Source organism: Rhincodon typus, chromosome 10 (genome assembly GCF_021869965.1).
Source record: "Rhincodon typus isolate 14 chromosome 10, sRhiTyp1.1, whole genome shotgun sequence".
NCBI lineage: Eukaryota > Metazoa > Chordata > Chondrichthyes > Orectolobiformes > Rhincodontidae > Rhincodon > Rhincodon typus.
The window spans coordinates 50,373,446-50,388,009 of record NC_063341.1 but is presented as its reverse complement, the minus strand read 5'-3'; the positions used below and the strand labels follow the sequence as shown (position 1 = coordinate 50,388,009).

The window sequence follows — 14,564 nt, the reverse complement described above, 5'->3', positions numbered from 1 at the left end:
TTCTCACATATAACTATTATCCAACTTATACCCACTTGTCTATTAAAAAAATCAAAAAGGCTATAGATACGTCTGAGGATTGAATACAAAGAAACATCTTCCATGCACTGAACATTAGATGATCAAGTTGCCTCACAAATGCTCACAATATTTATTCTGAAACTAGAAAGCCACATAAATTTCAAGCTGGCCATATCAGGTGTCAAATGTTATCTGCTCTCAACCAATTGAAAAATACCAAGACATGATACATTTGTTACAATTACATGAGAAAGTTTTTTTAAAAAGGGAGTGAATGCAGCAACTAGACTTGAGTGGCTTGAATTTCCCCATATGTTAGTTATTGATCTCAACTGGGTTGCAAGAATATACACTGAAAAGAATGAATTAGTTTATTCATTGCAGGGATGGGGCAATTGTAGAATGATTTACAATTACCAGTTACTTTCACTTATCTTTTCATAGATCATTATAAACAAATTACATAGGATGAAAAGATGGAAAAAAGTCAAGCATTCAGCCGCAATTTTTACTTAATCTGCCCTTCACAGACAAAGAGAACCATAAAATAGCTAGACTTTCCACAAATGAAACTCAACTGAGAATTAAACATAACAACTCTTGTCATGATTTTAGTGTAAAGTAAATGCCTTAATTCCTAATACTTCATAAAAGAAAATTATAAGGAACTATTCCGATTTTGGCAAAATAGCAAAATGCTTAAGCTGAAAGTCCAAACATGTGCCAGGAACCAAAGTGCATGAAAGTGATTATTTAATATCTGGTACATATTTGTTGGTGCTGCTGAGTTAGCATTGCCATTAGGGAGTCCAACTTACAAAAAAAAACGGTTCATTCAAATGAAAATCACTGCCCTTTGTTCAGTACTGCCCCTACAGTACACTTCTACACGAGAAAACTATCTATTAAAGTTTTACCTCAAGTGGCTCAATATCAGGAGATCTAATACTAACTGTTTAGCTCATTACATGACCCAAGTTTCACAAAAGGGCGTTAAGATTAACAGCAAAGTTTGTATTTTTTTCTTTCTTCCAGAATTTGAGACCACTCGCCTTGATACTTGCTCTGGGTTAGGTGGATAGTCTTGAAATTTGTAAATTGGTACCACAATATGATCAACTTATCAAGACAGGATTCGATACTACATTCTTAACAAAATTGGGAGTAGTGTACTTGACTATCCATGGCTCCAAACAATGGAGAACTTTCCCCCAGTTCCTATTGTCTTCAATTTATAAGGCTCCTTCACATCACGCTTGAGTCAAATGCTGCCTTGATGCCAAGTGAAGTCACCTTCACCTCCCCTTGGGTTCAGCTATTTCGTCCATGAATAACCTAAGGCTGTAATGATAAAACACTTGGTTTGAGTTTTGCCAGTGTCACGGACCCCCAAGTGTCAGTGAGTAGGTCATTGCTGTGGAACTGCTGCATGACAGAACAATTGATAATACTTTCTATCACTTCACTGAAAATTGAATGGAGACTAGTATGATGATAACTGGCTAGGTTGGATTTGTCCTGCTTTTTGTGAACAGACAATACATTGGCAATTTTCTACATTGTCACATATTTGGAAGTAGCGTAGCTGTTCTGAAATAGTTTGGATAGGGGAGCTGCTAGTTTTTAAGAATAGGTCTTCAGTACTATTGTCAGAGTGTCATCAGAGCTCATAGCCCTTGGGATATCCAGTACCTTCAGCTACTTTTTTGATATCACAAGTAGTTAATAAAATTGACTGAAGAACGGCTTCTTTGATGCTGGGGACTTCAGGAGACCGAGAAGTATCTTCCATTCAACCTGCTCTCCATCAAAAGCTCAGAAGTGGGCATGTTTGTTGCTGATTTCACAATGTTCAGCACCATTTAGGGCCCTTCAGCACTGAAACATTCCATTCCAGCTTGCAGGAAGACTCAAACAAAATTCAGATTTGGTCTAATAAATGGCAAGTATCATTCACACCACAGAATTGCTAGGTAACAACCTAGAATCTAATCATAATGTTCAATGGCATTGCTGGATTAGTTGTATAAACAGTGTCAGAGGTTGGGAACTCTGTGACAAGTAAATCACCTCCTGGCTCCCAAAGCCTGAGCATCATCTATAAGGCACAAGTCAGGCGTGTAATAGAATAGTGCCTGGAGATGAGTGCCCCTCCAAAATTACTGAAAAAGTTAGATGCCATCCATTGTTTGAATGGCACCCTATCCACTGTCTTAAACATTCACTTCCTTTGCCACTGACACATAGTGGAAGCAATATGTACCATTTATAAAATGCACTGCAGCAACTCCCCCATGCCTCTTTCACTAGCTTGTTCAAAAAACCGATATCTCAAACACTGACAAAGCAAGTACATGCATGTGAACACCACCACTTACATGTTCCCCTCCAAAACATACGCTATCTTGACTTGCTCTTTCATTGTCACTGATTCAAGATCTTAGAACTCACTTCCGAACAGTATTGTAGGTATAGCTACACCACAGGGCTGCAGTGGTTCAAGAAAGCAGATCACCACCACTTCCATCAGGACAATTAGAGACCTGTAACAAATTTTTGCCTAGGCAGTGACACCCACATCACATGAAAACATTTTTAAGCAGAACAAAGTGAGTTTCTCATTGATTGATCCAAACCACCACTCAAATATAGAAGACTGCTGTGAATCTGCGCAATGGAATAGCCAGATCAACAAAGGATATGTTTTCAATTGTTTTGCCATATTTTGGCTTTCTTTGCCTGACACTGCTGTTAGTTCTTCCATCTGATTATTAATCCAATACCCATTTACACTGCTATAATTGTGCAAGATAATAAGCCACATGAATCTATTTTCAAAAGCAATAGCCTAATAATAAGCAACATGCAAAGAGTAAATTGAGAGATGCCTTACAATGAAATCATTTGGTTCTGTACTAGCACAGACAACCACAGTTTATTCTGGAAGGACTTTGAACTTTTATTAGCAAATGCCAGTGTGTTAATGGATATTTCAAGCTTTGTCCATTAAAGCCATATTACATGAACTGTGGCAACATTTGTTTTTAAAAATACAGTGCTCAAGAGATGATTGGAAACATCAAAACAGCAACTGGCTATTAAAGAGTGGGGAAAAAAAAAGGAAATAAAAGTGTGAGGAATTGCAACTATGTCCAACCAACATCAAAAGGGTTATGTTAAAGGTCACCATGTAGCCTGCTTTGGCCAAGAGATTCTTTTTACATCAATGGTCAATTACTACAGTAAATTCATATCATTCTTATTTCTTTTAAGGCCTGTGCCTGTGTCATGGCCAACATGTTTTGTAAAGAACATAGTCAAATTTTAATTTTTCTACTCCCTTCATAATCCGTTTCTTGGGAGCCAAGCATTTTACACGCTATAGCGAGTTGCACATTTCAGTGACTGTCCCAGAATGTAGCATAAATGTAATATGAAAGAGAACCAGGAACCAAGGTCCAACTACCTTAATAACAAGACAACACTAAAATTGTGAGACTTATAATGATGGGCTATACAAACTATAACAACTGGCAACATTCAAAAGATTTTCAGGAACAGGAGATGAAGCCAATTAAGTTATTATTTTTGATAGAGGGCAGGGCTGCCATTGTTATAGGCAACTGTTAATCACAGAATATCTGCATTCTGTTCAAAAATCTACTTTCAAGTTCTTCAGTATATTCCAGGACTTTTCACATGAATAACAAACATTATAACTGGTTACATATTCTGGTACAACCGAGACACACAGCACAACGCTGGTCCACAAGAACTAACGCAGCTTCACTTAGGGATTGGGCCATAGTTTCTATATAGGGGTCAACCTGATTCTCCCTCAGGGGTCTGGTGCTGCGCAGCCTGATATTTTAAATGGGTCAGGCTTCTAGTACAAGTAGCCCATTTGTTACAACTAAGACAAGCCAACTTGTCTACATCCTTTAGTACTTAAGTTATGGGCATTATTACAGCCATTACTGTAAAAGCTGTCCCTTTTATCTGAATGAGAAATATACATCACAAATTATTCATTAAACCAGATTATTTTTTAACCAACTGCCCAAAACATTTAAATCTTAGGTAGCCTGGGTAAAAAATACTGCAGACTTAATGCATCTTACTTCTTTCTCTCAAAATGATTAAGGACTTATTAGTATGCACTGTTCATAAGTCTATTCCATTTATACACAATCAATGGTGTAAACATACATAATTTATATTACATGTGCTTCATCTTTTTTTTGTCACTATAACACCACAATAGAACACAGTACAGGTCCATTCACAATGCACAGCCCAGAATGTCTTCTGGTAAACGCAGCTCCAGTCAACAGGTTTATGGAGGTGTGTGTATATGTGTTCTGGGCGTCAATCATCTGATAAAACTCGGATGGGGGATAGGGGTTCCTTTATTATTAACACAACAAACAGCATTATCAAGTTCTCCTCTTGGATGGGCTGCTTCTCTCCTTCCACACACTTAAGAGAAAATCAAAAATGGAATATTTGTACATTTTTTGGTGCCACCCCACAATTGTTTATGGTCCTCTTTCTGTTGTGAGGCATTGTAATTAACTTGGCCTCAGGATCACCACGGCCTTTTCTTTCTATATCCCACTCCTTCACAAATAAACACGTCTGAGATCTCCAGGGGATGTGATGGTGTTGCACTGTGGACAGAGTTTTTTAGCCCCCTGAAAAAGAAGAAATAGTTAGCTAAATACAAGGAAAGGTCAGCTATTATCATTCTCATATTCACCTTTTTTTAACGGGTGATGTGGAAAAGGTAATTATTACTATTGCCCATGCAACTGTTCATAATCACAGTAGATTTTAAAGCACTATTTCATGTTTTCACATTTTTATTTCCAGAATCATGAACGTGATGAGATTTCAAACTACTCTCCAACTCTTGAGAAATTCTATTGGAAATATTTTTCGGAATTCACAAAAATAGTCTCTAATGTAGACACATTTTCTAAGACAGGTGCACTAACTCTGATATTTCTATATCTCTCCTTTGCACGACACTGCTTCCTCAGCTAAGACCCAGGACTTTTGAAATACTCCAACCAACTGAAGATATGGCTCGATAATTCAAGGTGACTGAATTTTTAACTTTTAAGTGGGTGTAAGAACTTTGCTTCGGTTTAGAAAATCATTTTAATGCACGTTATCTTATGATCAACTGACTGCCACACTAATCCAAAGACACACTAATTTTCTTTCGGGGTACTATTTCAGAATGTCTAGTCTTCTCCCTGGACGGTGGCTTCAGCGGGGTTGCCAGGAACTATCAAAGTGTGAACAGGAAAAAGGATATTGCTACTTTGAAAATATTTTATCCCCTTCTCCTTTAAATACAATGTTTCTCAAAAGTTATATCAAAAATAAACAAGACAAAGCTGTATGGTGTGCATATTTAGAGATGCAGACTAGGATTTTAATTATTTGAGTTTTATTTTCAATCAATTTTGCCCCTCTACATGCTCTTAGAAGTGCAATTCACAACGTCCAGTGATCAAAATGTATGTTTTCAATTCATTTTCACCACTGCAGATGCTAAATTGGCTAATACTCCATTAATGTCTTAGTGGTTAATTACTGGACACATGGTCTAATTTATCAGTAAAGCAGATATTTAGCTTTTTTTTTAGCTCCAAGATGAAATGCATTCCACAAAGCTGCAACAAGAATAGAAAATGCTGAAACCATTTTAAACTTATGTCAAATAGTCTACAGTGGCTAGGTACAATGATTTCTAATATTTACTCCAATAAAGCTACAAACAGATTAACCAAAATTGGTTAGTACCATTTTAAAAATGGAATCCTATAACTCTGAGCAGCCAAACTATTGGTACAAAAACCCATGGTCGTCATCTCAACAATGTTAATTTAAAAAGGATGTGAATTATGTACTAATCTCATAGAATCACAGAATCCCTACAGTGTGAAAACAGGCCATTCAGCCCAAACAAGTCCACCACATCCCTCTGAAGAGCATCCCACCCAGACCCATCCCCCTATCCTTTCCCTGTAATCCTATATTTCCTACGGCTAATCCACCTAACCTACACGCCCCGAGACACAATGGGAAATTTTAGCATGGCCAATACAACTAACTCGCACATCTCTGGACTTGGGAGGAAATCAAAGCACCTGGTGGAAAGCCGCGCAGACACGGGGGAGAATGTGCAAACTCCACACAGACAGTCGCCTGAGGGTGGAATCGAACCCAGGTCCCTGGCGCTGTAAGACAGCAGTGCTAACCATTGAGCCACCGTGCTGCCCCTTTTGTTGCCCGGATCCTCCACTGTCCCCCCACCCCCCTGATCGCCCGCTGTTTTTTTCTCTCTCTCTCCCCTAAATCTAATAAAAGAATTGTATGAAAATCATTAGAATGAAAGAATATAAAATGAAGTAAAAATGGTCTCACATAAACCAAACAAACAAACCAGCTAAAATGGTCCAAGTTACTCTAATTTAACTGAGAAGGTTGATGACTAAAGTGCAACATGGCATTTGAATGCCTGAATATTCAAAGCTGATACATTGTAACAGCAGACAAAATGTTATAACACTCAGATTGCAATGATCATTTGTATTGGAGCATAGTAAATATTGGGCTTGCGTTAAACTGAGGTCTTTCAGTTTTTAAAAGCTGATAAATCCATTCAGTTAGCTACTGATCAATTTTTAAATAAGCACATTCCAGTGTTAGATTCCATTCATCTGATTTGTGGCTAATAGATGCCAAAAAATTTGAAAATTCTTGCAGTTTTCACCTTGTGTACAGATGCAAAATAGACACAAATGGCATATTTCTGTTAATATAAGGTAAATTAAAATCTGGCACAACTATTAATAAAAGAATACCACACAATGTTGCTTAAAATGTAGATATTGCTAAAGAGAATGCTGCGGAAGCTCAGTGTTTGAGTATATTTAAAGTAGAGGTTGACAGATTTTTGATTATCAATTGGCAAAGGATTATGGAGATGGTGTGGGGGGAAAAAGGCACTGAAGTGTTTGGTTAGCCACAATTGTATTAAATGGGACAACAGGACTCAACAGGCTGAATGGCATACTCCTGTTCCTTTGTTCTCACTTTTGTTTTTTTAGCTTTAACTTTCCCCCAGCCCCTTTCTCACTCTTTTCACAGTTCCAGTTAACCTCTCATCAAGGAGTTAGACCCCATTCATCCCTGCCACAAAACTGACCTAAAATTTGAACTCTTCCTTTCTGCATCATTTATCAATTTCAAAAGTGCCTTATGTCCAGCTTATCTGCAGCCCAATGTAAATTTATCCCATTACAACGTACCTTTTAAATCAAACCTGTTGGAAATTGAAAAGAATTCCTAATTTGCAGCTATTGGGTGTGGCTTGTTGCAAAATCATGGATTTACCTTAACAACAACATGAACCTCCAAACCTTAATCTTGACTTGTATGCAATCAAGATATTCAAAGATGTCAATGACCCACTCAAGCCTTGCTTATTCTCGTAATGATAACGAGCAACAAATGTCTGCCAAAGCAAATAAATGATCTACCACCATTATCTCATCTGTCAAAGAAAGTGACAGCAAAAAGGTATGAACAGTCATTTGTATGAGTGGTTACCTCTAACTCTATCAGAAACTGGAATGGTAAAGAGAAATAATGCAAGAACAATAACTGCTAACTACAATGTCAAAGCTCAGTGTTAACAGAATAATCAGAAAGATGAATGAGGAGGTTTTGTTAATCTTGTGTGTTCTCGATAGCCATTTCACTGCCAGTTCTCTTAGTTATGCTAATTGGAGAGAAAATGGTCAAACTTAAGAACTTTATTTGTAGAGAAATATACTTTTGAAGGAATCAGTGCAATTACATCCTAAGGTTTGTTTGATATTAAAAGGTCTCAAGATTATTGCAGGATACAATAAAAGTACAGGCAGAATCAGATCATCTGCAGTGATTTCATTCCCCTTTTTCAATTCAGCCTTTCCAAAAAAATGCTTGTCAGTTGAATGTCTAAGCAAACATCCAGTTCCATGTATGAAATGTTATGATAGGGTGAGACATAACTGCAGAAACCTTTGCTCCTTTCCCAATTGCCTGCAATCAGTCAGCTTTTTAAGAGGTAAGTATGTGTGGTTTTTAACCCCGAAGTATGTGGACATTCTGAACAGCCAGAAACAAGCCTTTCATGAGTTTAAATAAAGAGAGATGATTGTTTATTTATGCACTTACTCTTTAATTTAACAATATTGCACTCACTCACATAGCCACCGTCAGACAAACACAGACATTTGAAGAGACTAGGACACTTTTGCAGGTTATACGCAAAAAGAAGACTTCGTTATTACTAGGATAACAAGGTGTAGAGCTGGATGAACACAGCAGGCCAAGCAGCATCAGAGGAGCAGGAAGGCTGACATTTCGGGCCTAGACCCTTCTTCAGAAACCCTTCTTCTCCACTTCATTATTACTAGGATTGTTTTGTTCTGGAAAACAGCCAATGCAGTCCTGAAGATGATGATGGTGAATTCAACAGCCAAGTCATATGCCAAATTCATTTCAGTATTCTCACAAAGAGATGGATATTCTGCAGGTTGTGAAGTTAGTTGCTTACAGTTATTAGATAGTCAGTTTGCTGCACTTTTGGATCCAAAAAGGAACAGGCGCTGGAGACCTCACTAGGTTACAGCTGCCAATTCTTAAGGCATAGCTATTATTGCCTTCCGTTTGTTGCTATTTTACATTTTGCAGTCACCATTTAAAGATTATGAATAGGCAAACACGGCTACCATACCATGTACTCTGTACAACTGCACTTTCTTTTCCAATTACAGTGGTGGGCTTGGGTTGATTAGCCACATCCTGGATTAACTCTAAGATGTTACGCCTATTTTTCCAAAAAAAAAAAGACTCATACAATTCAGAAATGTCCTTTGATGGTTTCAGGATGTATGTAGTTGACACCTTTATGTCTAAGACGCCTTTTTTAAGTGAGTCAGTTTTTGAATAGACAAGCAAGGTCAGTTGACGTCCATCTTTGTAACATATTGTCCACTGATGTCAATTTTAAAAAGTCCACATCTAATCACGTGTGTATTTTAAAAGTTAGGAACACAATGCGCTGTTTCTGAGCATGACAGAAATTAAGTGTTAACTTTAGATAACTAAGCATCAAGTGAATTTTAGTAGCTTGGGAAAAGCAGCAAATTGGTTTGAGGTAGAAACGTTTGCATCCTCTAATCCCAAGGCAGTGTGATAAGCCACTTCCCCAGAAACAAAACTGTGCCTCTGTTGCCATCTCATAACAATAAGGTTAATATCTGGATTGATAAAAGCTTGTGATTGTTAGTATCTCAGCAATATGAAGTGGCAAAATATTAAAGTTAGAAACATGCAACCTGACAAAAATGTAAGCTCAGCTTTAAAAGTCCCAACATATTTTAAATTCTAGGTTTCTGTAATTGAGGAAAGTAAAAGAGGTAAATATCTGGAAGACCACACTTCAAGTTGTGTGCCTTCAGTTTTGCCAAATTTAATCTAAACTATTAAAAACATGTCACTCTACAGCACAGCAAGATTAAATAAATTACCACAGTGGAGCAGATTAGCCACTCACTGGACTTCCTATAACCAACACAGAATTGCTCACTGGGGAAAACATGGCTGTTCATTTCCTAATAAATCAAAGTTTATAAAATACAACTTCCCCTACAAAGCAAATGTGTTTTCCTTGTGGGCACTCTTTTCACAAGCGAAGAGTCAAGTTTTACTAAAAGCCGAGATGGATTTATGGTCTTGAAATTATTTAGACATGAGGATTTTATCAAAGGTCAGTAATAGGATATATCTAAAAGCTGACTGCACTCCTTTAGCATTTTGCACTGTAGCAGGAAATGTCACTTCGTGAGCTATGTGGCTTGCCTAAGTTTCACTGTCATCTGTTACAGAAATCTAACATCATCATCCACTCCTAGTCCGACTGTCTCGCTTGCCATAAACTGAACTCGTAGAAATTACTATCTACAGAACCAAAATATTATAGTGTGACCGTAATGTTCAACAGTCATATCAGACTCAAAACGTTTCCTCTGTTTCTCTCTCCACAGGTGCTGGCAGACCTGTTGAGTTTTTTTGTTCGCAGCACTTTTTTTTGCAATTTCCAGCATCTGCAGTACTCTGCTTCTGATGTAATGATACAGCGCTATTTGATTTCAAACACTGGATCAAACTCTCGTTTTAAAAACAGCGATGCAAACTCAAATAAATATTTGATACAATTAGATAGTGACCACAAGAAACTAAAAATAGAAAGAATAAAACAACATAGCTGCAATAAATGACAAAATTCTGATGTATGCAACTCTTAAATGAGCTCAGAATTCTTTCATTTTCACAATTTTACTGCAAGGGTTGCTGTAAAAAGAATTAACAATGCTAGAAAAGAAATTACATTTATCATTTAACCCTCTGAATATCACATAGTGCTTGAAGTGCACATAATACATGCGGGACCAGTATATAGCACATAGAACATTACAGCGCTGTACAGGCCCTTCGGCCCTCAATGTTGCGCCGACCTGTGAAACCAATCTGAAGCCCATCTAACCTACACTATTCGATTATCATCCATATGTTTATCCAATGACCATTTAAATGCCCTTAAAGTTGGCGAGTCTACTACTGTTGCAGGCAGGGCATTCCACGCCCTTACTACTCTCTGAGTAAAGAACCTACCTCTGACATCTGTTCTATAGCTTTAAATTGAGGGGTGATAGATATGTCCCCTCGTGCTAGCCATCACCACCCGAGGTAAAAGGCTCTCACTGTCCACCCTATCTAATCCTCTGATCATCTTGTATGTCTCTATTAAGTCACCTCTTAACCTTCTTCTCTCTAACGAAAACAGCCTCAAGTCCCTCAGCCTTTCCTCATAAGACCTTCCCTCCATACCAGGCAACATCCTGGTAAATCTCCTCTGCACCCTTTCCAATGCTTCCACATCCTTCCTATAATGCGGTGACCAGAACTGTACGCAATACTCCAAGTGCGGCCGCACCAGAGTTTTGTACAGCTGTAACATGACCTCATGGCTCCGAAACTCAATCCCTCTACCAATAAAACCTAACACACCGTACGCCTTCTTAACAATCCTGTCAACCTGGGTGGCAACTTTCAGTGATCTATGCACATGGACACCGAGATCTCTCTGCTCATCCACACTACCAAGAATCTTACCATTAGCCCAATACTCTGTATTTCTGTTACTCCTTCCAAAGTGAATCACCTCACACTTTTCCGCATTAAACTCCATTTGCCACCTCTCAGCCCAGCTTTGCAGCTTATCTGTCCCTCTGTAACCTGCAACATCCTTCCGCACTATCCACAACTCCACCGACTTTGGTGTCATCCGCAAATTTACTAACCCATCCTTCGATGCCCTCATCCAGGTCATTTATAAAAATGACAAACAGCAGTGGCCCCAAAACAGATCCTTGTGGTACACCACTAGTAACTGAACTCCAGGATGAACATTTCCCATCAACCACCACCCTCTGTCTTCTTACAGCTAGCCAATTTCTGATCCAAACCGCTAAATCACCCTCAATCCCATGCCTCCGTATTTTCTGCAATAGCCTACCGTGGGGAACTTTATCAAATGCTTTACTGAAATCCATATACACCACATCAACCGCTTTACCCTCATCCACCTGTTTGGTCACCTTCTCAAAGAACTCAATAAGGTTTGTGAGGCACGACCTACCCTTCACAAAACCGTGTTGACTATCCCTAATCAAATTATTCCTTTCTAGATGATTATAAATCCTATCTCTTATCATCCTTTCCAACACTTTACCCACAACCGAAGTGAGGCTCACTGGTCTATAATTACCAGGGTTGTCTCTACTCCCCTTCTTGAACAAGGGGACAACATTTGCTATTCTCCAGTCTTCTGGCACTATTCCTGTAGACAATGACAACATAAAGATCAAAGCCAAAGGCTCTTCAATCTCCTCCCTAGCTTCCCAGAGAATCCTAGGATAAATCCCATCTGGGCCAGGGGACTTATCTATTTTCACACCTTCCAGTACTATGACAAAGGAATAAAAACCTATTTTGTAATGCATTAAGCACAGAACTTTTAAAAATGCACGGAAGCCTTTCAAACTAAGAAACAACCAGCAAGATGACGTTGCTGACAAGTCATAAATAAATTTTTGTGAAGAAAAGTTATTAAGGGATATGGACCAAACGCATGTATTTAGAGTTAGGCCAGAGATCATGAATGGATGAAGAGGCTCAAGGGGTGAATGCCCTACTCCTGTTCCTATTAATTCTGCATGAATTAGTGTAGCAAATACTACTTTTGCTACTTACAGGTCCTAATGTTGTCATTTTCAGCCTGGACAGTCTTATAATATCATGCTAAAATGGGGCAAAGATTTTTTTCTTGAGTCTCAACGTTCTTAAAAGACAGCAAAGCCTCAAAACGAGTTCAGTTTGTGAACTGTAAAGGATAAATCCAAATGGTTCTAGTTTATAGTTCAGAACAGCGGGATTTTATCTAGACTATAAGCAAAATCTAAGATTAAATTGGGAAATAATTGTGATAAAAGAGGCAAGGAGACTTTTTCAGTGGAGCACAAGAAGTTGAGGGCCTTATTGAAGTTTATAAAATGATGACGGGTATAAATAAGGTGAATGACAAGAGCTCTGAAGAAGGGTCCTGACCCAAAATGTCGACCTTCCTACTCCTCTGATGCTGCCTGACCTGCTGTGTTCCTCCAGCTCCACACCATATGCAGAAGGCAGTACTTAAACACATGTTAAATATTGTTAGAAGTTAAACCATAGTTTTTAAATCACAGACACTTTAATCAGACTTCCCAAACTTGAGGGTGCCCTGCGCTGTCACCAACCCACCTTCCCCTCCCTGCTAGCTAGGTTGGAATACTTTGGGGTCTCAAGAAAATAAGCTCACCACTGGGAATAAACCTGATTTTGAATTATAGCTGGCGCTCCCACTTGCTGTGGCCAGTGCTTCGAAGACGACTTCGGAAAGTGTAGGCCTTCAGTCTGGGTTGAGTACTTGGGTTTTCTAACTTTGTGGTGGTTTTGCGGGCCGGTTTTCACCTCATAATGTGCCTGAGGCTTTGTCAGTCGCGTTGATGGTTTTCGGAGGTTTTCAGGTCTGCTGATCGTGGTTGGTTGCTGTTCGTGTTGAGGCTGGAGCCTGTGGGGAAGCTGTTTCTGCAGGAGCTTGTTACTGAAGAGATAACAAGGTGTAGAGCTGGATGAACACAGCAGGCCAGGCAGCATCAGTGGAGCAGGAAAGCTGACGTTTCGGGTCTGGACCCTTCTTCAGAAATGTTTCCAGACCCAAAACGTCAGCTTTCCTGCTCCTCTGATGCTGCTTGGCCTGCTGTGTTCATCCAGCCCTGCACCTTGTTGTCTCGGATTCTCCAGTATCTGCAGTTCCTACTATCTCTAATTGTTCTTTGAGTTGAGGTGTGAATTGGATTTTCAGGCTGCACAACGGTTCCAAGCAGCAATATAAAAACCGAAAGAACTGCAAATGCTGTAAATGAGGAACAAAAACAGAAGTGCTGGAAAAGCTCAGCAGGTCTGGCAGCACCAGTGAAAAAAAAAATCAGAGTTAATGTTTCGGGTCCGGTGACCCTTCCTCATAACATTAAGTCTGATCTTTCCTTTATAGAAAAATAAAAACCAAAAGAACTGCAGATGCTATAAATCAGGAACAAAAACAAAGTTGCTGGAAAAGCTCAGCAGGTCTGGCAGCATCTGTGGAGGAGAAAACGGAGTTAACATTTCAGGTCCGGTGACCCTTCCTCAGAACTGATGGTAGCTGGGAAAACGTCAGTTTATATGCAGAAAATAGGGAGGTGGGTGGGGTAGGGAGTAAACGATAGGATAGAGCCCAAAGAGAGAGAAAGACAGTTGGACAGACAAAGGAGTTGCTAACGATCAGGCTGGGAGGGTGAATAGTTGTTAATGGGGACTGTTAGTGACTAACAACAGGGGGGGTGTAATGGTAGGCTATGTGGTAACAAGGCCTAGTGTGGGGTGGGGGGCTGGGACATGGGAGAGTTTAGGCCCTAAAATTATTGAACTCAATATTGAGTCTGGAGGGCTGTAGAGTCCCCAAGCGGAAAATGAGGTGTTGTTCCTCCAGCTTGTGTTGGGCTTCTCTGGAACACTGTAGCAAGCCGGAGACAGAGATGTTGGCCAGGGAGCAAGGTGGCGCATTGAAGTGGCAGACAACAGGTAGTTCAGAGTCTTTTTTGTGAGCAGAACGTAGATGTTCTGCGAAGCAGTCGCCAAGTCTATGCTTCATTTCCCAGATGTAGAGGAGACCACACTGTGAGCAGCGAATGCAGTAGACTAGATTCTTGGAAGTGCAGGTGAAGTGTTGCTTCACCTGGAAGGTATGTTTGGGCCCTTGGATACTGGGGAGGGAGGAGGTAAATGGGCAGGTGTTGCACCTTCGCCGGTTACAGGGGAAGGTGCCGTAGGGCTGT

At 39.5% G+C, this 14,564-nt stretch overlaps 1 protein-coding gene across 5 annotated transcripts in view; it reads right to left on the bottom strand.

Moving 5' to 3' along the window:
* Positions 1–2,955: 2,955 nt before the first annotated feature.
* rnf220a (ring finger protein 220a) overlaps positions 2,956–14,564 on the bottom strand; it is a 462,984-nt gene continuing 451,375 nt past the window's right edge. For all 5 annotated transcript variants that reach the window (XM_048602023.1, XM_048602025.1, XM_048602024.1 and 2 more), the window contains one exon: positions 2,956–4,715. In XM_048602023.1, the coding sequence (XP_048457980.1) occupies positions 4,644–4,715 (72 nt within the window). In that variant the 3' untranslated portion in view covers positions 2,956–4,643. The remainder of the gene's footprint in view (positions 4,716–14,564) is intronic.